Below are 24,622 nucleotides of genomic sequence, written 5' to 3'. Positions count from 1 at the left end.
CATCTTGAGAAATGATTTTAAATCTGAATATTGCTTTTCTGGTGTCATGGGGTATTCATGACTTGCTATGGTGAGAGAACTAGGTTCTGATGATGCCTACTAATCTTGGTTTCTGTTGCTTATATTCTTGCACTTGCCTTTTGCCATCAGGTTATTTCTAGTGCTACCTTTACTCACTCTATCTGACTGGGGCCTGTCTGTTCTGTTAATTTGGTTGTGTCAAAACTCCTCAGAGTCCAGATGTCTCTGTGATCCTGTGATCTTGAGCTGCTGGGTGGAAGAGCTCCTGGGAGTCAAGTTGTCTCTGGAATCTTGAAATCCTATGATCATGGAAGTGTTACAGCTCTTGGGAGCCCAGCTTCCTCTGGGTGTTTTGGGATTGGGTGCAGAGCTATGATCCTTGCCTTACTAGAATGAGTAAAACATTGCAAAATTGTAAACAATATATATGGGATGACAATTTATTAAAAACTTTGCCTCAAAATCAAGAACAATGAATTCAGTGAAAGGTAAGCATCATATTTGCTCTCAGCTTTTGTAGATAACTTTTCAATAAATAAGAATTTATTTCTACTCTTTAATTACTAAGACTGTTATAACGTACATTGTAGACTTGATCAACATTTCTTTTCCATTCTAGATTCTTTCATGAATCATTGTTTTCCTGGAGTTTCACCTTTAATATATTAGTAGGTTTCATAATGTTCAATTTCTTTATTGGAACATCACTTACACTTTAATCATAACATTTGGCTTCTAGTAAACTAAACTGCTTCATCTAAATTAGATATCTGTTGTTTTCTGATCTGGTTTGTATGTGGCCTGCACTAATACCACATTTGTCACAAAGCTTCATTGATTCGTCATCTCAGAGTTTGTCATCATTATGAGTTTTTTCTATCTTTCTAAGTGAATCTGGCCCAAACTATCATTTGCCCTTTAAAAACTAAAACTACAAAATTTCTTTATTTTTTTTGTTTTGTTCTAATACCATCACCTACACAGACACACACACACACACACACACACACACAGAGAGAGAGAGAGAGAGAGAGAGAGAGAGAGAGAGAGAGAGAAAGAGGCACACAGGTGTGTCTGCCCTTTCCTTTAAAAAATTCTAATTAAATCAATTTTTTAGTCTTCTTTAAATCTAAATTGTCACTGTCATACCTCTAGCTATAACAAATGTAATACATAAAATGTTAGACCTCAAAACTTGGGAATTGATTTAATTGTGAAGACCACTCAAACATACTCAAGAAATGTCTAGAAAAAAACTACAAGAAATTATCAAAGATAAGGTTTTGATCTCAGAAGAATAGCCTTATTTTGGTATCTTTTTGTATTTGGTTTAATTCATCCAAAATCTAATTTGTTATTTCCTCATAAATTCTAAGTCTATCCAAAACTCTATTATCACTTCTCTTCTTTCATGTCTCATCATACTTACTCATTTTCTGTATATGCACAGCATTTTTTAAAAGAAAATTGTTCACTCATTTTTTTCTGTTGTTACTCTACATGATCTTTAATGTTATCTCTTAAAATAATGTCACTTTTAAAAAGTGTCATACACGTAGCAAATACAGTGTATGTTTATAGAATCCATAGCTAAATTATTAAGAATTCTCTTAGCACTTATTTTTAACAGTAAGAAAGATAGCTGTTTCCTTCCACAGAGTGTAGTGTTTCAGGTGAAGAGGAACATATTACAGTGAAAAAAATCTGATTCGCATTTGCATTTTAATATGTTTGACATCATTTCAGACATTACATCAATGGGAGATTTAAGGACATGGAGATGATGATGGGCACATAGAGACTGTCTTGAATAGAATTTAACATTTCCTTAAAAACACCTTTAAATAAAAACAAAAGCTGTATTAATAAAGAGATCTTTATAGATTAAGTGTGGCACTGAACTTGTAAAAAGACAAAATCTTAGGACTATGAATTTTGTTCAGTATATATGAATATCTACTCAGTTGAAGGAGATTTCAATCAAAGCTGAAATTACAGCAGAAAGGAGAAAGACAAATATGGAAAACAGTGATTTTCTGTGGAAGTTTGTTTGAGAACTGATCAATGAGGCAAATTGCTAGAAGTGTGGATACGCTTTTTCTATTTAACTGTTTACAGGATTGATTAAATGTATCTGATACTGGTAATAGCAGTATTTATAACTGGAATGCAGGGGAATGTGTTCATTGGACTGGTAAACTGCTCTGACTGGGTCAAGAACCAGAAAATCACCTTCATCAACTTAATCCTGCTCTGTCTGGCAGCTTCCAGAATCAGCTCTCTGTTGGTGGCATTTATTGATGTAACCATACTAGAACTAGCTCTTCATTTGTATTATTCTTACAGTCTAGCAAAGTGCTCTGACATAACCTGGATTATAACAGATCAACTGTCAACGTGGCTTGCCACCTGCCTCAGCATTTTCTACTTATTCAAAACCGCCCACTTCTCCCATACCCTTTTCCTCTGGTTAAAGTGGAGATTGAGAGGAGTGTTTGTTGTTTTTCTTGTATTTTCCTTGTTCTCATTGATTTTTTTATTTTCTACTGATTGAAATACTTCCTATTTGGGTAGATATTTATGTGATACCTAAAATCAATCTGACTTTATTTTCAGATACAACTAAGACCATTGATTTTCAAAAGATAATTGTCTTTGATATGATGTGTTTAGTTCCATTTTTTGTGTCTCTAGCATCACTGCTACTTTTTTTTTTCCTTGTTTAATCACTCCGGAAACCTTGTCCCAATTTCTACTACCTCTGAAGATTCCAGAACCTAGATCCATAAGAAGGTCCTGAAAATGCTGATTTCTTTCCTCATTCTCTTTATAATTAACATTTTTTGCATGAAGGTAGCATAGTGGTTATCATTTTTGTTTCCATTCAACAGGCCCATTAGTTTTGTCTTCTAAACATTAAACATCCTTCCATTAACTCAGTTATTTATTCTCATCCTGGGAAACACCAAGCTTCTGCAGAGAGCAATGAGTGTCCTGCAACATCTTCAAAGACAGCTTCAAGAGCTAATCCTCTTCCTCCTTAGGTCCTCCAATCTACACTAGGGGAACAGCTTATCAGGGAGACTTGGATGGTCACTGGTGAATTGTTCTTCTGCTGAGTTCTTTTAAGTACTAATGAACATATATGAACTAGATCATACTACATTTCATGAGAAAATCACCATCTCACACAAACAGGTTATAACACACAAATCAATCATTTTATAATTTATTTACAACATTGCTAATAAAAACTTATAATATCAAATATTTTTAAAGAGAATAGTTAAGTTTACAAGAAAAAAGCTATGAAGTTAAAAATCACAGGGAAGGTTTATGATTCCTTAGATATCAAAGTTACTTGTAAGCCTCAATAAGTAGAAGATGGGCAAAATGTTGATAGGAGATTAAGAAAATCTAAAGTTACAGGGAGAAAAAAATCAACTCACATTTTAAATTATTTTAAAGCTCTCTCTTTTTGTATTTATTTACTTTATGTGAATAAATATTTTGTCTGCATGTATGTCTTTGCACCATATGTATGTCTAGTATCCAGGGACGTCACTAGAGAGAATCAAATTCTCTGTAATTAGAGTTATAAATTGTTGTGAGTGGCACTGTGGGTACTGTGAACTATCCTGAGTCCTCTGCCTAGACAAGTGTTCTTCTCTACTGAGTCACCTTTTCAGTCTACACAGCTTAGACCCATTGCTGTTTTGGTCATTGCATAATGATGATGTTACAGTCTGAGGTTTGTACCATAAGGCAGCTGGGCTGGTTATAATTATATTCTAATGTTCATATAAAAACCCAGGTTTAGTTAGAGACTGTGTCCTTTCATGAGGCTCTCCCCCCACACCACTAATGTAATATTTTTATTAATTATTTGGGAATTTCATACAATGCAACCTGATGATCCCTGCATTCTGCAACTGGAAGGTCTACCCTACCACCACTACAAAGCCCCTCCCCAAAAGAGAGAGAGAAAACACTGAGTCCAATTTTTTTTTTATCCACATACTCATTGGAGTGTGGCCAAACACTCAGTGGGCAGCCTCTTAAAGAACACTGAGCCACCACCTCACCACCACCATCACAGAATATCAACTGTGAAGACCTACCTACACTTTAGCATTTTCACCACAAATTTAAAGGGCAACCTTCAAAAGCTTCCTGTGAGGACTATTTCTGTATTTTTCTGGGGTTGGTCGAAGTGGTCAGGAGGTTGTCACAGAAACCTATGATGTCTCTTATTCTCAATTAGGAATCTGAAGTAAATAATACACTACCACTGCAAAAGAAATTTCCTTGCCTATACAAGCTTGCAGCAGTCTGGACCAGTGAGATCAACATGATATCTGGCAACAACGTGGACCAAAAACATCATAATGGACTCAGGTGGCATTACGGACCATGGATATAAACATCTCTGACAGCAAGAACCAGGATAATTTGAGGAGGCTTAATAAAGAAAACGCACTGTTTTTCATTTCAGATACCCTGATGTTGCTCAATCAGGGTGATAGGGTGGTTGGGCACGATATTTGGGGATAGCACCTTCAAGAATTCTAGGCTGCTATATACCACCCTGTCTTTAGTGTCAGGTTCCCTTAGTGTCAGGGCATGCCCATCATGTGTGTAGCCTGTGGGCAGCAATGCATCCTTGTATTTTCCTACCCCTAGCAGGGTGAGGTGCAGCAGCAGCAGCATCAAAGGTTCCATACCTCTGGGGAGCCTATAAGGTATCACCTAGGCAAGACAGGCCCAGTAGTGGACCAAGCTTCCAGGTGGCATGAGGGCCAGCCCTAGTTGGCAACAACATGCATCTTTGTCTGCACTCCCATATCTGTGGCTGCTATTCCTTTTCTTGTTCTGCTTCCCTCAGGTCTCACATGACTCCATTCCACCATCATTTCATCGAGTTCTACAAAATCCATTTTTAAAAGCATGATCCCATAAGAACTGCCTTTCAAAGGTTAATCTGGAGATATTGCTGACTCTGACTCTGCGGGCTCATCCTCTGTTACCTTCTTCTAAAAGGCCCTGTGGAATTCTCAGCCTTTCTTGATTGGCCCCACAGCCTAAATCATCTCTCTCACTCTCTCTCTCTCTCTCTCTCTCTCTCTCTCTCTCTCTCTCTCCCTATTTTCCCACCCCTCCCTCTGTTTCTTCTTCCTTCCCTCCCTCTCAAATGTTTAAAAAGAAAATACCAGGAGTCCTACTGAGATTCTGTCTCCCAGCCTCTGATTTTTATTTGTTTTAAAGCAGCTTTCTGAAACAATCAGGGACATATTTCATAAAGTGGACACACATGAACTAAATGGCTTCTTCCTTTCTCAACAAGCATTTGCATGTAGCTCATTTAACATTTTAGTGAATCAAAACAGAAGGAAAAGGCACTGCCAAGGTTTTACATATACCAAGTCCTTAGCAGTAAACAACTCAACCAAGCTTTCCAATACAAGTCTCAATAATCTGAGGAAGTAGTAACATTCAAACAAAATGAATGGAAAGAAAATGCTCGTGTTTTATCAAAGAAGGCAGGAAATAAAGGCAAGCCTTTATTAACCAATGAACATAACATAGAATCTAAGTTTAACAATACCTCATTTGTGAATGATATTGTTTTTATTTTAATAGAACATAACACAGTTTTTAAAAGACAGAAATAAATCATTAAGGGGACTCTGTTCTCAAGCAGCAAGTATCTTTTCTGAGCTAAAATTTGGTATGCATAGGTAGCCAAGACTCTCTCACTAATCATCATAATGGACTGGCAATCTAAATTTGCATTCATCCAACTATAACAGACAACCTTCCTTTTCTATTTTGATAGAGCTATCAAGGGTCCAGATCAGTTGACTCTGGTGGTCTTTCTGTGGAATTTCTATCCACTTCAGGGCTCCCAATCCTTTCCCCAACTCTTCCATAACACTCCATTAGCTGCTGCCCTGCTGTTTGGCTGTGGGTCTGCATCTGTTTCAGTCATCTGCTGGCTGGAGCTCTCAGAGAACAGTCATGCTAGACTTTTGTAACGTATGTCCTTTTGGGTCTGAGTTACCTCACTCAGGATATTTTCTAGTTCCATCAATGAATTTGCAAAATTTATGATTTTTTTTTGTTTTTAATAGCTAAGTGGAATCCTATTTCATTGTGTAAATAAGGCAAAATGTCTATGTTCATTCTTCAGTTGAGGGATATCTGGGTTGCTTTCAGTTTCTGTTTATTAAGAATTAAGCTGGTATAAATACAGTTCAGCAAGTGACTTTGTGGGATCGTGAAACATTTTTTGGGTATATGCCCAGGAGTGGTATTGAGGTAGCACTATTCCTAATTTCCTGAAAAACTGACAGATTGATTTCCAGAGTGGTTGTATAAGTTTGCACGGCCAACAAAAGATGAATGTTTCCTTTTTTCCCTCACCAGTGTGTACATTCCCTTGAGTTTTTGATCTTTTGAGTTTTTGATTAGAATAAAGAAAAATCTCATGGTTGTTTTGATTTTAATTTCCTTGAAGACTAAGGACTTTTAACATTTCTTTAAGTACTTCTTGGCCATTTTAGTTTTTTCCTGTTGCGAATTCAAAGTTTAGATCTGTACCTCATTTCTTCTCCTTTCTTTTTTAATTTTTAATTTAAATTTAATTTTATTTTTTACTTATTCACTTTAAATCCTGCTCACTCCACCATTCCAGGTTGCCCCCTCCCACAGTCCTTCCTCCAAACTCCCTTCCCCTTCTTCTCTGAGGGGGTGAAAAAATTCTTTAATTCTAAAATAAGTACAATTACATCATACTGAACACCATATTTAACACCCCCAAATACAGGCACAAATTGTGTTTCCCTCTCTGTTTCGTATCTAAGAACATTTGAACATTTTAAAATGTATTTTACGTATTTATTTAATTTCTACTTTTTACAAAATTATAACATCATGTAAAATTGGATGAGTTAGGGAAGATAAGTTGGCTCGGTGAGTAACATTTCTTGTTGCCAAGTCTGATGACACTTAGTTGATCTTTAGAACCTATGTGGTGACAAGAACCAAATTCTTAAAGTTATCTTCTAACTTTCACCTATGTGCTTTGCCATTTAAATACACACACACACACACAGAGAGAGAGAGAGAGAGAGAGAGAGAGAGAGAGACCACTGTATACATAATAAATAAATAATTTTAAAAGAGTTTGTGCTGATTATGAGTTTGCCCATTCAAAAATATTGTAAATTTATATTTTTTGACAGCCAGTGCAATCTCAGCCCTGGTATCCAATGATAAAAAGTAACATCAATGTGTAATTAGAATTTCATCAAATTATCATGAGCTCTACTTATTTTACATGTTTAAAAGTTAGAAAAACTTATATCACATAGCTGAAAAATCATTAAACATATATTTGTAAATATATATCATATAGTCCTAAAATTATAAGTGTATTTAAGAACGTTAAATTCTGAAACTAGTACTTTGGGTATCATAATTATAATTAAATAGCTCATGATTCTCAGCATTTGCCAAACTCTTTCTCAATTAAGCCTAAAGCAAGAAATCATTTTTGTTAATCTGATATCTAAAATATACTGTAGCTTATATATTATAACTTTATAGTTTTAAATTATACATGTGTATTGTGCTTCTCATATGAAATATTTACATATGACATTTATCAGATATAACACAAAAAATTGATAAAGCAATGTAAAACAAATTTTTAAAGAAAATTGGTAATCTTGGAGAATTTCTTGAGAACACAGGTTTTTTTTTTTTTTTTTTTTTTAGAATATACAAGATGATATGCAATATATTTTAGGGACCCATGACGTGTACCTGTGCTTCAGCCACCATACCACAGAAAGAGAAGTCCTTCTTAGGTTTGTGTCTCCCCAGATCAAGACACACGAGTGTCCTGAAGGAAAAAGAGCTAAAACAATCTCACAGAACCTGATATAAAGAATGTTCTTCAACAACTCAGTACTCCAAACTTGCATGGAAAGAGCCAGAAAGAAAATGGCACAGAGAAGGACATAGGTGATCATGGTTTGCAAGACTTTGATGTGGGCACTGGCAAGGGCATCTCTGCATCTTTGTGCATGCTGTTGCATCTTCTTGTGATGTCTCCACAGGGAGAAGATGAGCAGGAGAAAAGTTGACTGCGAAAGTGTAAAGGGTATGGATGTGAAAATACAGTTGTTTATGAATAAAATAACCCTGTAAAATGATGCAGTGTTATTTGAAGTGAAATCATATAGCAGATATCCTCTGTTGTCATCCATCTGGGTATCAATGTATGAGTTTATCAGCAGAGTGTTTAGAAACAAGAGGGCCAAAGACATGAGCAAAGTCCCTGAAACAACCTGGTTAATTCTCATCTTTAAGTAAACAAAAATAGAGTTAGAAAAATTAGCTATTTTAAGAAAATAAAAAAGGCCAAGGCATGCAGCAAGCCACATGCTAAAATGATTGCTGAAAATCAAATGGAAATTAATTAATGTTGTCACTCTTCTAGTTACCAAGACATGAGAGTACAGTGTAGACATTGATACAAAAGTAAACACTGTTGTAAGAAGGTAGATTCTGGAGAAAGCCAAGGCTGTGAGTATTTGATTCACTGCAGAGATCTTTCTTCTCTTGACCCATTGCGTGCAGTTCACCAGAGCTATGAATCCATTTCCAATCCATCCTATTATTATTTCTACAACTACAATGAATGTAAACATGCTCTGTGTGATTCCATCCATTGTCTATAAGGCAAGTTATGATTCATGGGGTCACTGTAGAAAATTTAAAGACTCTGAGTCTTGAGTCCTCATAACATACTCAATTCAAAAAATGTTCTGTGTAGTAACAAATTGCGAATATCAAGCTTTGACAATATTAGGCTCATAGTACATCTCTTTTCTGTGAGAGCGACTTCTTTTCCCATTCAGTTCAACAAAGCTCAATCCAGAATACACTCTTTACACCAAGTAGTGTGGAACATTTTTGATTGAATCTTAAAAGTAATACTAAATCTTCATATTCTAAGATGAAAAGAAATACATTTTATTTGTATTGTTTCATGACTCTGTCATAATAACATTTTAATCTGGCTATTGTAGTTATCAGCAAGTAACTTCATATACTCTAATGAGTAGAGGGCAATCAAAACCTAGACTTGTGAAAGGAGCTTTCTGAGTACTAGAGGTGAGACAGAGCTAATGTTTTGCAACAGTTTATAAAGCAGGCATTTGAATTTGTCTGATAATGCCACAGACATTACAATTTATGTAACCTTATCACTGAGGAGATAGCTGTACTTGTATATTATTTTATATTTGAGGTATGTTTACAAACACCCACAAAATATGTATCTACTTGAATTACAGTCATTTTGTTTCTCATTCAAACATTTACAAATGATCTCAACTTTTAGTATGTGTCCAAGAATAGTCCTGTTTCTGCTGTTCTGACAGTGTTTTAAATGTTTTACTATATAACTCCTCAGAATTAAAGTAAAATTCCACAAACTTGGAACTACTTAACCATCCTTGAAGAATATTACTAAGGTTTTTGATGTTTGTGATACAGAGCTAAACAGGGATGAATTCATGGACTCAGCCAGAATTCGCATCATTCTCTACTTTCCCCTTGCCCTTTTTATTTCTTCATTAATACCAAGTTACTAACAAATGATTATTCCTAACTTCTCACACCTTCCTCCAACAAATATTCAGTTTCCATCACTCACAGAAACAAAGACAAAACAGGTTGGTTAACTTTTAAATGAGATCCAAAACACAATGATTGATCAATGCCTAGAGATAATGAAAGAACCAAGAAGTAAATTTAGGAATAAATGCTGAAAATAAAAGAAAATACATATTGTTAGTTTTAGAGATCAAAGAGAAACATGTGAAATTTCACTATAAATGTTCAATTCTATCCTCAGCCTGTTAAGTCAATCATCTTCTAAAAACTGAATATATACTAAAAATTCTCATAGGTTTACAATATTTACTTAAAGGCATAAAAACAATGGAAAAAGAATAGAATGGGAAATTTTTGAGTCAATTTCAAAAAGGTAAAAAATGCACCAACCTTCAGGGACAGAAACACTCTGCCTTTTCTTTCACGTGGGAAAGATGAGCTCAAGTAAGAGTAGAAACAGAAATGCAAACACCAGAGGGTGTGGCTGTGTAAAGTAGGTAGAGATGGTAGTGTTTAATGGACTATGTAATGACTATTACATTCACAAATTGGCCTGTACTGTAAGAGCTCTCTGGGAATATGGCTATAGGAGTGAGGCTTCCTTCGTTTCTGTCCTAAGGATGTTTACTTTAAAATGACCTCCAAAGTCTCTTCTGGAGATTAGATACCCATTTAATTCAGAGTTAAGGAAGGATAAACAGCCCAACATTGTGCCTTTGAGAACAGCAAAAGGCAACCATTTCAACTGGTGTTACTATTATTTATTTAATGATATAAAGATGCCATAAAGGAAAAGTGTGTCTGGAATTTCAGCCACGAGGCTCTCATGTCTGGGAAGAAATCTCAACTGGGATTTCAGCTGACAATTTTACCTTCTCCAGTCAGTTTTCAGCTGGGAGTTTTCAGCAGCCTGTTCCAAAATCTCTGTTTGTTGCTAACCTTTTCTTTAGATGCCTCAGCAGAGTGAACATTCTGCATCACCTTTTGGAAACTCCATTTGGTTGCCTAACAGGGTATCTTCCAGTTGATTTCTGGTGGATGTTTTCAGTATTAGATAAGGTTCTATTGTGCTATTTATTGTCTATTTATATTTTTATTTGTTGTTTTATTATGGTTTGTTTAATAAACTCACTCATCCAAAATTCAAAACATGTCTATTATAGATCATTCTCTACATCATACAGAACAAGTTATTAGAGAAGAAAGTTTTGTTTCCTACAAGGGATGGTTGTTTTCACCATGGGAGTCTTTGCCTAGTCTGAAAACTATACCTTTCACTATGGATTGAAAACATAAGTTTCCCCAGTGGAAAGACCATCTTTCCAGACAAGTGAAATAGTACCAGGGACAATTCTAAAATACTTCTTCCATAAACCAAAATATGAAGTGAGTACTAAAGAACCAAAGAGAGAGAGTTAGAGTCTTTACCCATTTTAGAGACCATGTTTCTGTCAGTATATCTTGTGAGCTTTAGATTTCTTTACATTTTTCATTGATATCTTGGCTTTTATCATGATTGTAATGAATTGAAGCAACCCAAGATTTTCCCAAACTTCTTTCTATCTGGGTTATTATACCTACAATTCTTATATAGTGCACCAATTTCTATAAATATTCAAAATGTACTAAATATAAATTTAAATTAAATGCTGGAACAGCATCATTCTGATTTAGCAAAAATTAACATAAGTATTGTTAAAATTTCTCCTTCTGAAAAATTTTTAGAGTCAATGATAAAGACACTTGACAATAGTAGAAAGTTTTTTTATTGGGAGATGATTGACAAATTCTGACTCTAAACATTAATCCCTATCAAATTGAGGAGACATGATTAGCTGTCTTCTCGCTGGAAAAAAAATGGAAGCTAGTAAAATGACCTTTGAACTGGAAAAAAGCATTGAGCCCTATGTTTGGAGGATATACATTTGGGAGAGCAGGAAGGCAGCTGAGAAGTGGTCCCCTGTATGATGAAAAAAGATCAATAAATAGCAGTGGAGGACTAAATGACATTAAAACCCCAGAATAACTGAGAAACTTCAGATAGTTGTCATGCTGATGGCATCATCTACAGGAAGTTAGGATCTGGAATGCACCTGATTATAAAAAAAAAAATGGTTCTATTGGTATTTAAAATCTTATGGTCATAGAGGAAGAGATCTGCTAATGAAATCTTCCAACCTAATAGTTTCCCTTTCTACTTATACTCAACCCAATCTTCGCCAAGTCTTAATGATATCCATCTCTGCACCCACACAGGACCTGCTGCCTTCATTGTTCTGATTAAAGAAGCATCTGCTTCTATAGAGGTGCAAGAACTTGGAGCAGCTTTCTCCAGTCATGTTTGAAGTTTAGACTGATGATTCTGGAGAGATCAGATTCATGGATGTGGAGGTGTCAGACACATGACATGGATTTTCAAGATCAGATCTAGTTAATTCTCTAACTCTAGAAGACTGAACTGGAAGGTGTCTTCCTGAGGTTAGCCTTTGCAATAATGGTGTAAGGGCTCCTCTCACTTCTTAGCTTTGAGGCAATAAAATGGCTACCACCCAAGGACTGGTATGATCCTTCAGTGAAAAAACAGAAAGTATGCCAGCAGCATCTCCTGGACATGCCATGAGATAGTTTCTCAATGATCAATTGCCAACCACAATAAAGAAGGCACATGATCCTATTCTATATGATTTCCTGGGACAGAATTGGAGTAAGTGATTCTACCACCAGGAGATGCAAACAGCTAATGTGTTCTGATGCTCTTTGAATGTAAAATTACCTCTAGAGTCTTGACACATGCCTCTTTTAATGGATTGCACTGAAGGATGAATGGGTTTGAAGTAATTTACCTGAATGTGTAAGTGATACTCAGTTTTGGCAACTGCCAAAATTTTCCCATTGTCTTTAACCATCAAGAAAAGTGACAAATGGTAAGAACACGACATAAATGCAGAACATCACAGATTCAATATCTACAGATGTTCTCTATGATAGAGTCTTACTATAAGGCCAACATGCCCTCTGACGCATTGTTTGTAACTTGGACGGTTGTCTCGGGAAAGTCTATAGGTAATAATTTTGTTGTAAAATTCAATTCAATTCAATTCCATTTTGTATTTAAAAACAATAATGCACTTCCTAATGCTATCTTCTGTCCTGTAGAAATTCTATTATTGTCAGACTCTAAATTTATCTCTTTTGTAATAATACAGTTTAAAACCAGGACCTTACAAACTAAGTGCTTATTTTGTGAATGGAAAAAACATGCATTTTCCATACTATCAATTTTATTGGCATTTTATGACATATCATTTTAATTGAATGTATTAATGATACTCTGGTAATAAGGACCAATAAATAAGAAATGGTAAGATTCTTAAATAATGTAACAGATGGCAGTGAAGCACAACATATCATGTTCATTCTTCCTTGTCAAGATAAATTCTCTGCACTTTTTGGACTAAGTATGATTTCTCAAATAATCATATTCTTTAATATGGTCTTTGCTCATGTTGCAAAAGTCTTATAATAATAAATCATGGAATTTCATGATAGTCCCATGATTACTTCTCTGTTGTCATTGTATTAATATAGTTTTTTAAATAATAGAAAATATTTTTGAAAAATATTAAATAAAATTACTTCTTGGGAAGGAAATTGTTACTAACTACAAATAGTAGTAGAATACATTTCATTTATATATAGAAAGCCAAAAAAATCACTAAAGAAGTTAATTGCTTGCTGTTAAACAAAACACATGCAAATCTACCGAAACAGATTATTTATAAACTCCATATGCCTTTTAATTTTACCTTGACAGCAGTCATACTCCTAATATATTTGTACCAAGTGTATATTCTGCTAATATTCTGGTTAGAATTGTTGAATTTTCAAACTTTTGCTCTTATTAATGTTTCCACTTATGGAAGTGTATTGATGCAGCATGAAGACAGCATCTGCAATCTACAGTGTTAACATGTTTTTTTTCCCTCTGTGGATTGCTGTTCCTGGTGTTGAGTATTCTGTTCTTTCACCAATTTTTAACTAAACTATCATTTTCACCAACTATCTAATGCTCCAGAATAAAGTTTCTAGACATTATCCCCTATAGGAATAACTGGATCTCATTTTCAATGCTTCCTGTCATACTGATGGAAAGGTTTTATAAACAACAAAATATAATGTTCTCTGTAAAGATCTTTCTTAAAAGTTTGAAGAAACAGTAACATTTAGTAGTGCTGAATAAACTCATATAGCTTTGTTATTATTCAGGCTAATTAATCTCTTTCATGCCAGAAAATGTGTCATTGATAATTATGTCACCAGTTTTTCTCAGTCCACCATACTCAAAAGATGATGATTTATCAGAAAGTAAGACATCCTTTACTACTAAAGAATTCTTTCACGTGTGTCATTTTAATAGTTGGAGATGAATAAATTGTGTAAATTATTATAAATTCCATATTACTTGAAAGGGAATATTTATTATGATAGGAAAGATTAAGTTCTTTTGTTGACCTTAATATAAATAAATGATCTATGGAAAAATATGAATCCACTGAAAAAAGAAACAGATATGAAGTTCTACCCCTAACTTTTAAAAACACTGAAGTCAACATAATGTCACATTTAGTGTTCTTCCCTGTCATTAAAAGGCTAAATCTTTGAGCTTTTCTTCAATTTACTGAAGCTGGCATGAATTAGGGCTGCTTGTGGCAATAATGTATCTATTCTATTCTAAATATACTTATTACTACTATTCAATAGTAGTGTGTGCATGTATCATTGTTTATTGTAATGATTATCCTTATGATTCTTAAATCTCACTTTATGACAAGTAAGTTAAGAAATCAGGATGATAAAATAGGTACCTCAAACACATTTTCTATATGATTTAAAATTGTGAAGTCTTCTCTCCTTACGTTGATCGAATTTCAGATAACTTAATATAAACTAGAAGGACGTACTGTGATGTATTCCAGAGGAGACATTCAACCCAGATAAAACACTAATGACAAATCAAAGAAATGATTTTATTTGAGTTCCTTATGGGAGGATGGGTATTGTGTTACTTACTTACAGGGTCATGGGTGTCTCAAGATAGCTGCATCTATAAGGAATCTATCCCAGCAAAAGTCAGCATTTTGGAAAGATGCCCAGCATTCAGGCATATCAGAAGCAAAAAAATTCTCCTCTCCCCAATTGGCGCTGTTGCCTAAATAACCTTTGATAAGAGCCTTATGCCTTGTGCATTATAGGAGCATCCCTAACCTTTTACATTCTTATTTCTGGTATTTTGAGCTTCTCTCATCACTCTCAGTGGAGCAACTTCAATATAAAGGAGACAACAAGGCAGTAAGTATGCCAATTTGACACAGGATTTACTAAGGTATTCTTACACTAGGCTCAACAGAGAACAGAGTAAATAAAAAGAGTTATTCATGTAACTCCAAATCATACCACTCAAACAGAGTTGTGAAAATGAGCATGAGACTAGATAGAAGAGAGGATGGAGGAAAGAAATAAAGAGACAGAGAGAGAGAGAGAGAGAGAGAGAGAGAGAGAGAGGGAGAGAGAGGGAGGAAGGGAGGGAGGGAGGGAGGGAGGGAGGAAGAGAGGGAGGGAGGGAATGAGAAATCCTCAAAACTGCTCACATTTAGTTAATATTATTTTAAAACAAAAATTTCCTTAACTTTTAACTTTGCAAAAATATTACTTGAAATGGTCACTTTTTGTTCTCTTTGGGTTTACACTTAGATTTATGAACACTTGTTCTCCTTAACTATATTCTGTCTATAAAGCTAAAACCCACTTCAAGAGTATCATAATACACATTTAATTTTGAATAATGAAAAGACTTTAAAATTAGTTTTGCAAATAAGAACCAATAATGTGTTGCAATATTGTCACTGCATCATGGAATTGAAATGAGGTAGAATGTAAGACCAGGATGGAGAAGAGGAATTTCAGGACCTGCGGGGCGCCGCCTCGCCGAAAAGGAGAACGCCACGCTTCAGGATTCTTCTGGCAGCATTTTTATTACAGCTCTTTTAGTGTTACAGCTCTCTTAGATGGTAGTGAGGCGAGGGACCCCAAGCCCCAAAAGCTTGTGGCTTATATAGCGCTTCAGGAGATGTGCCGCACACTCATTGGCTCTTATGATGTCGCCAAATTAGCATACTGGTTTTCGCGCCTTGCGCAGGCGTACATTCAAGCAAGGCTCACAAGAAGAACCAGGAAGCAGGAAACCGGCGCCATCTTGCGATGGCGGATGCGGCTCCTAACATCTGCCCCTTTTTTATTAAATTGCTGCAACAATTTTCCAACTGTTATTTTGCCGATCAAGCCCACTGTTCTAGCAGTAAGGCGTTCAAGGCAGTTAAACAGTTGTGAGACCCTCCACACTTATCTCCCGTGCAATGGGAACCCGAGCCCTGGGAAGTGTGGAGGACTACCACTCAGGATTCCTGGTGCAATGGGAACACGAGCCCTCAGGGTATCCCATTGAATGATAGTGTCTCATTGTTTAAGCATATTCAACCAAGCTTGAGGGGATGTTCCCTGCTCTAAGGCAAGCAGTGCTTGAGTGATAAGTACTTTATCTCTACGATGTTGTTTTTTAAATTTGCAGAGCAACCAGAGTGTGATCAGCACTCCGCCAAAGATCATACAGCCAAACATTCCTACCCCCACCCACTCCTTAAAAAAGGAGAAGGCGGAAGTGAGCCAGGAAGTGAAGTCGTCAACATCAATCGGGTTTATTCTGGTCCCATTCAAAACAGCAATCATGAGCAGGAGTTCTTCTTGTAGCTCCTCATCCTGTTGTGACCAATTTCCTTGTAAAAAATTAGATAATTTAGTACTTTCTGTAAAAGACTCATTGTTATATTTCAAGGGTGTGATACACATGTGTTTAGTATGACTTACACAGCTTACTTGAAGAATATCAGCAATTTCTTCCATTTTGCTTTGTAATAGATCTATTCGCTGATTAGCAAGCAGTATCCCAGAAATCAAATGGCTATTCATTTTATGCTGTTTTACCATAGCATCTGCCGAGGCATTCACTATATTATTTATTGTTTCTGCTGCTTGAACTTGATTGGCTAGGGCAATACCCACTGTCACCGCTGCAGCAGCCGACATTGCAATTGCTGTCACAATGGCCGCCGTGATGCCAAAATCTCTCTTTTCTCTAATTAAGGAGATTATTGGAAATTTATCGGGATCGGCATTCACCGGTATAGGGACAAAGGTCGGAACCCGCACCAGCAGTGCTAAAGATGCGGACCCATTCCAGCATTCTGTCAACTGGCAGGTGACATTCGCACAATCTAATATGCTGCTTTTATTTTTAAATTCTGCTAAAATAAAAAAGAAGGGAGCCGAAACACAAACTGCTGCCCTTTTGGCTGAATAATTTGCCAACAAGTTATTATATTTAATTTCATTCAATATCACAGGTGTAGTATTAGTTCTGGTTGCTGATACATTCCAAATGTCATGTTGTGACTCACCTAGAGTTGCAAAGGCTGATAAACTGGTAGCAGCCCCCGCTAAATTTGTCAACACCCATTGATAAAATGGCCATTCGTTTACATTCCCTGTTTTATTTCCTGTCATAGCCATCCTTTTTAGAGGTGGCGATAAGGTGAAGCCTCGAGATACTTCTACCTTAGGCATCCTTTTAGATTGGCAGTGCGTAAACACTGGTGGAAATGACTGATCTGGAGGGCACCATGGCCACACTCTGACATTAGTGGCATTATTGGTTTGCCAATATGATCGTTCAAGTATGGTTACCTTACTTTTTAGCAATAATGTAGTGATATTCACAGGGGACTGTTTTTTATTAGATGTATTTCCACTGGCCTCAGATTGTATTGCCACTATGTTATTGAGTACCTCGAGCAAGACACCAGTGCCTATTTGGGAATCTCCAAGTGGATCAATCCAGTGTCCCAATGTAGCATTGCGAAGTACAACGCATGGGGTCTCTGCCCTGTTTGTTATGGTGAAACACAAGGTATCATTTAATCTAAATTTTGATGCATTATACTTGACAATCTCTTTGTTTAAAGGTATGGCACATGGTGCCTCCAGCTGACAGCTTGATGATGTAAACATTGGCAGTACTTTAGAGTGGGAATGTACTGGGATGGGAACTGGCCATGATCTTACCACAGCCCACAATGGTATACTTATCGCTCTCTCAAGCAGGCAGATCATCAGCAGGATCTTTAGCATTTTCTTCAGGGGTTGGTGAGTCCTCTTTCACAGTTCTGGTCAGTCGGCTTAGTATCCAGATTGGATTTTCTTGATCCTGTGGGAAAACACAGATAGCTCCCCGGGATCTCACTAAAACTGGATCCGGGCCCTTCCATTGGTTAGTTAAGATATCTTTCCATTTAACGTATTCTTTTTGAGGACTTGGAGCCACATGTCTGTCAGCAGCAGATTGTCCATCAGAATCCAGATTTAAAAAATTTAAGGTAAATAGGGCTAGGGAGATAGATGTCTTAGGTCCCATGTTGGGGCCTATTCCTCCCTTTTGTTTTTGTAAATAAGTTTTCAATGTGCCATTGGCACGTTCCACAATCCCTTGTGCCTGAGGATTATATGGCAAGCCAGTTATATGACGGACACCAAGCCTCAGACAAAACTGTTGAAAAGTTTTAGATGTATAAGCTGGTGCATTATCAGTCTTCAGCTGAAGGGGCTTGCCCCAAGCAGCCCAGGCTTCAAGACAGTGAGTAATAACATGTGACACTTTTTCTCCTGCAAGGGGGGTGGCATGAATGATGCCAGAGCATGTATCCACAGATACATGAATAAATTTTTGTTTTCCAAAGGCATTGCAATGTGTAACATCCATTTGCCAGATATGAAGAGGTTGCAGACCTCTGGGATTGACCCCTATAGATGGAGAGGGTCTAAATTCTGCACAGGAGGTACATTTCAGAACAATATCTCGCGCTTCTGCATGAGTTAAATGAAACTTTGATCTTAGGGTATTAGCTGGTACATGATAGAGTTTATGGAATTCAACTGTGCCTTCTAATGGCGAGCTTACCCAATATAGGTTTTTAGTGGCTTTATCAGCAATAGCATTAGCCTGAGACATAGGCCCAGGAAGCAATGAATGTGCTCTCATGTGTTGAATAAAAAATGGGTGACACCTATTGCGAATATGGTGTTGAATATCTTTAAATATCTCAGCAACCATGCTTTTAGGGTGGATAAAATCAGCCACTTCTAATTGTTTAACAGCTCCTACAACATAATGTGAATCTGAAATTATGTTTATAGGCTCTGAAAATCTTTGCAACACTATCGCTACAATAGCACATTACACCTAGGACACATTCCAGGCACCTTTGGACGATTGTTATTAGTAGTGCCAGGTGCTCTACATTGTCTTTGTATGTGTCCCAGCTTTCCACACCTGAAACATTTAACATTAGAGGTCCTCTGAGCCGCTAAAACAGCAGCTGCCAATCCAGCATTAGATAGAGGTCCTCCTATTTCTCTACAAGCCTTCATCCATGCATTTAGTCCTTTTCCTTTCCAAGGTGTAATAGCATTTCTGCACTCTCTAGTACACTGTTCAAAAATTAGTTGTTCTATGAGAGGCATGGCCGTCTCAGGATCTCCAAAAATCCTTCCTGCCGCCTCCATCATCCTAGCCACATAGTCTGAGAATGGCTCAGTGTTCCCTTGGATAATTTTTGTTTCCTGAAACAAAAATTAGGTTTTTTTTTTGAAAATAAGTTTCCTGAAACCTGTCCTTTGTTAGGTAGGCTTTTCCATGCTTTTACAGCTGCCTTATTAATTTGCTCATATACTTCTACAGGGTAGGCCGTTTGATTGATAGCCCATTGTCCCTGTCCTGTAAGCATATCAAAGTCCCATTGTGGATGCCCCTGAGCTAAATTTTGTCTTGCCTGTGAAGCACAAAATTCTTGAAAAATAGATTTCCAATCTAGATACTGTCCCATAGTCAGGCAAGCCTTAACAGTATTATACCAGTCATCTGGTGTCATGGCACTGACCACAAGTCTTTCTATTAATGCCTGAGTAAAAGAGGCATTGATTCCATAAGTCTGTACTGATTTGGCTAGCGCTTTTAATTGTTTTAAATCTAGCTGTGAATGTTGCCTGGTTTGGTTAGCATCTTCCCATACAGGAAAGGCTACTCTTATCTTTTTTCTCTCCTTAGCTGTAATAAGAGAATTGGACGGCAGTCTTTCCTGTCTCTCTTTTGGTTTTTTTTTTCTTTTTAACTCTAACTACTTCCTCCAGTGGTGGGGCAGATGGGGCATACCCCGGTGCATAAGGCGAATCCAGCCCGTATCTTTCAGACTCATAACGAGCTGCTTCTTTATCTAACTCTGCCTGTTCCTCAAGATCTAACACACTATCAGAGGATGAGGTGTCGGTATCCTCTGTATCTTCTTCATCCCCCGAGGACGTCTCCTCAGAGGCGGAGTCATTAATTCTTAAATTCTGAAACTCAGTTAACACTGGGTACAACCTTTTCTTAGGCCCTTTCTGTTCCACTTTTGTAGCTACTTCTTTTTTAATTTCTTCTTTTTTCTTCGTTCTATTCTTAGCGCTCTTTTCCTTTTCTGCTTCTGATCGGCTATCCTGGTGTTCTGCCAAAGCTTTTTGTCCCTCTCTTACCTTATCTTGGCATTTTGCATCCTCTATACAGGCTCTAACCATTTTGTACAGCAGCCATGTGCCTGGTCTTAACTTTCCCTTTTCCTTTTCATTAATAAAGTCTCCGCCGAGCTTGCCCCAGGAGCCCTTTGACAAGGACCCCGTGGATACAAACCAGGGAGCTACTCTATCCACATCTCGCAGAAAATTACACAACACTTTCTCGGGAACCTTTAAACCACGCTCACGCAACAACTCCTGCATTGCTGAGAGAAGCAGCTTCATTTGGTGGTTACCCATACTGCTTAGAGGGAACGAACTTGCACAGTTATCTACCTGTGACTTACAGCTCCTGAATACATGGAGGGCAAGTACACTCCTTCCCTTGTGTATGGCAGTTAAGACAGAAGCAGAGCACAAGAACTACCACGGCCCAAACGGGGATAGCAATAGCAAAATAGACAGGATCCACCATACCTTGCAGAAAAGCGTCTAGACCTCTCGCGCGGCCAGTTCTGAATCCTCTGTTGAGCTAACAGGGTCCCTCGAAACTGGATAAAACTCCGAGACCTTCGGCTTCGTCTCCCGAGTTTCGTTCACCAGTTGCGGGGCGCCACCTCGCCGAAAAAGAGAACGCCACGCTTCAGGATTCTTCTGGCAGCATTTTTATTACAGCTCTTTTAGTGTTACAGCTCTCTTAGATGGTAGTGAGGCGAGGGACCCCAAGCCCCAAAAGCTTGTGGCTTATATAGTGCTTTAGGAGATGTGCCGCACACTCATTGGCTCTTATGATGTCGCCAAATTAGCATACTGGTTTTCGCGCCTTGCGCAGGCGCACATTCAAGCAAGGCTCGCAAGAAGAACCAGGAAGCAGGAAACCAGCGCCATCTTGCGATGGCGGACGCGGCTCCTAACAAGGACCTATGAATTGATCTTTGATTTCAAAGACCTAAATGGAGAAATTTACCCTCCTGTCCTGACTTTATGAATATTACTGAGGTGACTTTCAGTTAAGTAAGTGTCCAAAGTTTGTTTTGACTTCTTCAGGACAGATACTCATCAAGATCAACAGTAAAAAATATACATGTCCCTTAGTCTGTGATATCCAATTCATGACAGGGGATTAGTTTTCTATATTCTTTTCTTGCTAAGCATGTATCTGACATTGATCATATGTAGAGACACTTGCAGAGAATGTCAAGGCTGTTACTAAAATACTTAAACTTTCTATAATAAAAATGATTGGTTATGTTTCTATTATTTTTGTATCTGTTATTTGAGGCTTACTGATAAGAATACATCATGAGCTTGCTCTTCTGAAGTATTTATTATTTATGGCTTTAACACAAACCACTCCCTCAACAGGATAGCTTTAAGCAACACGATTGAGGTAAAGCTTAATTTAATTACAACTTCATAAATTTGGGAAATAATTGGAAGCTAACCAACTTTGAAGTTTTCTTAGGCCTTGTCAGGATTCAGATTTACACTGGGAATTGTCCAGAGAAACTATGCTTTGTAACATAGTCCATTCCTTTTAAATTGTCTGAGTAAAAACATGATCATATTTAAAGAAACTAAAATTTAGATAAATTTGATGATTTGAGACATATTTGTCTACAGGAAACAAACAAAAAAAAGGACTGCCCGGAGTGGCATCCCTATGCCATGGTTCTTTTCTCTTTATTAGATGTGAAGTAAGTCAAGCTCATACTCAAGGGCATGGCATGGCTTATAGAAATAGATGGAAAGCATGAGGCAGTCTCATTCCAGATCCTCTACTACACTCACTACACTCACAGAGAGACAAAAAGTACCATTCAGATGTTGACTTTCTGGTCTGCTTTAGTGTTATATATAAAAATATTCCCATGGGTTTTTTTTTTTTTTTGGTTTTTTATTTTTATTTTTTTATTTTTTTTTGTTTTTAAACAGAAGCTAAGAACAATGAAACAGGGTGTATGCAGATTCTTGTTTGAAAGATGCTGCCTGTCATGCTCATGCAATTGGGATTCACTATCTGACATGAAATTCTATCATGGTTTGGTTGCTAGTCATGTGTTAAAATTTTCTTTAATTATTTGACATACCTCAAACAAAAAAAGACAGCACTGTGACATACAATGATTTCAAGGCTGGCTTATTTTTCCTAAAAGAGAACAAGTTTGGTCCTCTTCATGAATTTCATATTTTGCTTTCTTCACCTTTCAAGGTTAAGGTTGCACTTGAAGCAAATAATCTCATTAACTCACATGTAGGAAAAGCATAGTATCTTACATTTTAATGCTGCATTTCTTTTTGCAAATCCATGTTTAGCCTTTGGGTTTCTTTTATGTCAGCTAGTAAAATTTTGAAACTCAGTACCTACATCACAATAGAATAATTAAAATTTTTAGGAGGATCATGATCATCTGAGATTTGCCTAAGTAAATCTAATTAAACAGCTATCACTGAGGTACCATGATTTGCAACTATTTTCTTAGTGTTTGAGAATTTCATACAGTATATTTTGATATGTTTTAACCCTCACCCCAAGTCTTCCCAGATCCACTCAATTTCATATCTATCTAACCTTGTGTCATTCTTTTTCTTTAAATCTAACAGTTCCATATTATTTTGCCCATTAACACTTGGGAGTACCCAACCACTTTCAGATTGGATTTAAATACTGTGACGTGAAAATACTTTTTTAGGGAAGTGAACAAGCATCTACTCACACCTATTTGGGACTGGTGACATATCAACTTGGAAAAGTTTAACTTGGAGACCTAATGTGTTTTATTGATGTTACTAATGGAAATATGTATGAAGGTTTACTGATAGGAACATCAGTAACTCAAAGAGAGTTACATCATTAAAAATCCACCCTATATGTTTCTTTAAAGCTGGAGACTTGGAGTGCATTGCATAACTTGGAAGGCCCACAGCTCAACAAGTTGGAGGGTTTCTTTCTAGGTGACTCAGCTGTTGTAAGCCTGTTGCAATTGGCTCAGTTGTCTTTTAATGTAATAAAATAAATATTGATGGAAATATATAAATCAAATCACAACTACTGCCTTACTTATTTTGGTATGGAGGAATAAATAAAATCATAGTTGACTAAACATTTTGTGAATTTTTAATTTTTGTGTAATCAGTCATAAATAAAAATTAAAATAATATACAATTAATTATACATAAAACAGATACATTAACACTGTGTTTAGAGTAAGTGGGGGCTCTTTGCTTTGATGCAGTTACTTTTAAAGAAAATTCTGGAATATTGACAGATGATTGACAAACAGTAAAGTGTATCATTTTCAATCCACTCTATTCTGGATTTTGAATTCAAGCTGACTTTTAATTTTACTTTGTAGATGAAATGTTAGAATAATGCTGTGTGCCATTCTCAACTTAGACTCTCTTCCCAGGATCTGCTGTTGGTCAGGAGGAAGCTATGATGATTGCAAATCAGAATGAAATTTATCAGGATGTGATTCAAAATACTTCTTCCTTTAATGTCTTCATTTAGTTACAAAGACCTATAGAAGTGTTAGTGACTGAAATGGAAAGAATTTGAACCCTCACAATTTCTATGTGATGCTCCAAAAGCACTTAAAATAATATACATTTTAGCAAAAAGCATTTTTATTACACTCAGTCTTTTCTTGACTCCAAATTATATTATCATTTTGTGGGCTGCTCATCAAAGAAAATCTTTTCTAAAACATGAAAATGAATGTTATCGAATTTAAGGTGTGTGCACACAATAAAGGTGACATTGACATGGTAGTTTGCATGGTGGGTGAAGTTTGGAATCTTGCTACTAAAAGAGATAGAAATTTTCCTATCATTTTCTTTTTTACTGCATTATACAATTATTGATGTTCAGAACTCATGAATGGGAAATTCTTTACCAAGTCACAGCAACTTTTCTTTTCTGAAGAATACTTTACAATTTACTTTATGAGTGATTTTCCTCAGAGACAGATGGCTACTGGACCCAGATATCTTTATTATCTGGATCAATAAAAAAGAAAAAAAAGACTATTTAGAAAGAAAATGTCCCCAGAGCTTATGAACTGCTTAAAACTTATTTTAAAAAGAAGTAAAAAAAATGAGAAAATATTTGTGATTGGTATGAATAGAACAGAATGTCAAGAAGTGAAATAAAAGGAAAAAAATACTGTGTATTTGCAGTAGTGTGTGCACATGAGGGGAATGAAAAAAAATGCTTAAATCTCACAAAGATACTCTGATTTTTTGTTCACAAATGAAT

The 24,622-nt window shown here is 36.5% G+C and overlaps 1 protein-coding gene and 1 pseudogene across 1 annotated transcript; one reads left to right on the top strand and one right to left on the bottom strand.

Annotated features, from left to right (window-relative positions):
• The first annotated feature begins 2,149 nt into the window (after positions 1-2,149).
• LOC114632428 lies at positions 2,150-3,084 on the top strand (annotated as a pseudogene).
• Positions 3,085-7,796: 4,712 nt separating this feature from the next.
• Positions 7,797-8,759, bottom strand: LOC114632357 (taste receptor type 2 member 129-like). Its single transcript, XM_028780895.1, has one exon. It carries the CDS (start codon positions 8,757-8,759, stop codon positions 7,797-7,799), a length of 963 nt encoding a protein of 320 aa, XP_028636728.1.
• Positions 8,760-24,622: the final 15,863 nt, after the last annotated feature.

The sequence above is a fragment of the Grammomys surdaster genome, unplaced genomic scaffold (genome assembly GCF_004785775.1).
Source record: "Grammomys surdaster isolate TR1022 unplaced genomic scaffold, NIH_TR_1.0 373, whole genome shotgun sequence".
NCBI classification, from domain to species: Eukaryota; Metazoa; Chordata; class Mammalia; order Rodentia; family Muridae; genus Grammomys; species Grammomys surdaster.
Note: the sequence above shows the minus strand (reverse complement) of the source record. Positions and strands in the feature narration are given on the sequence as shown.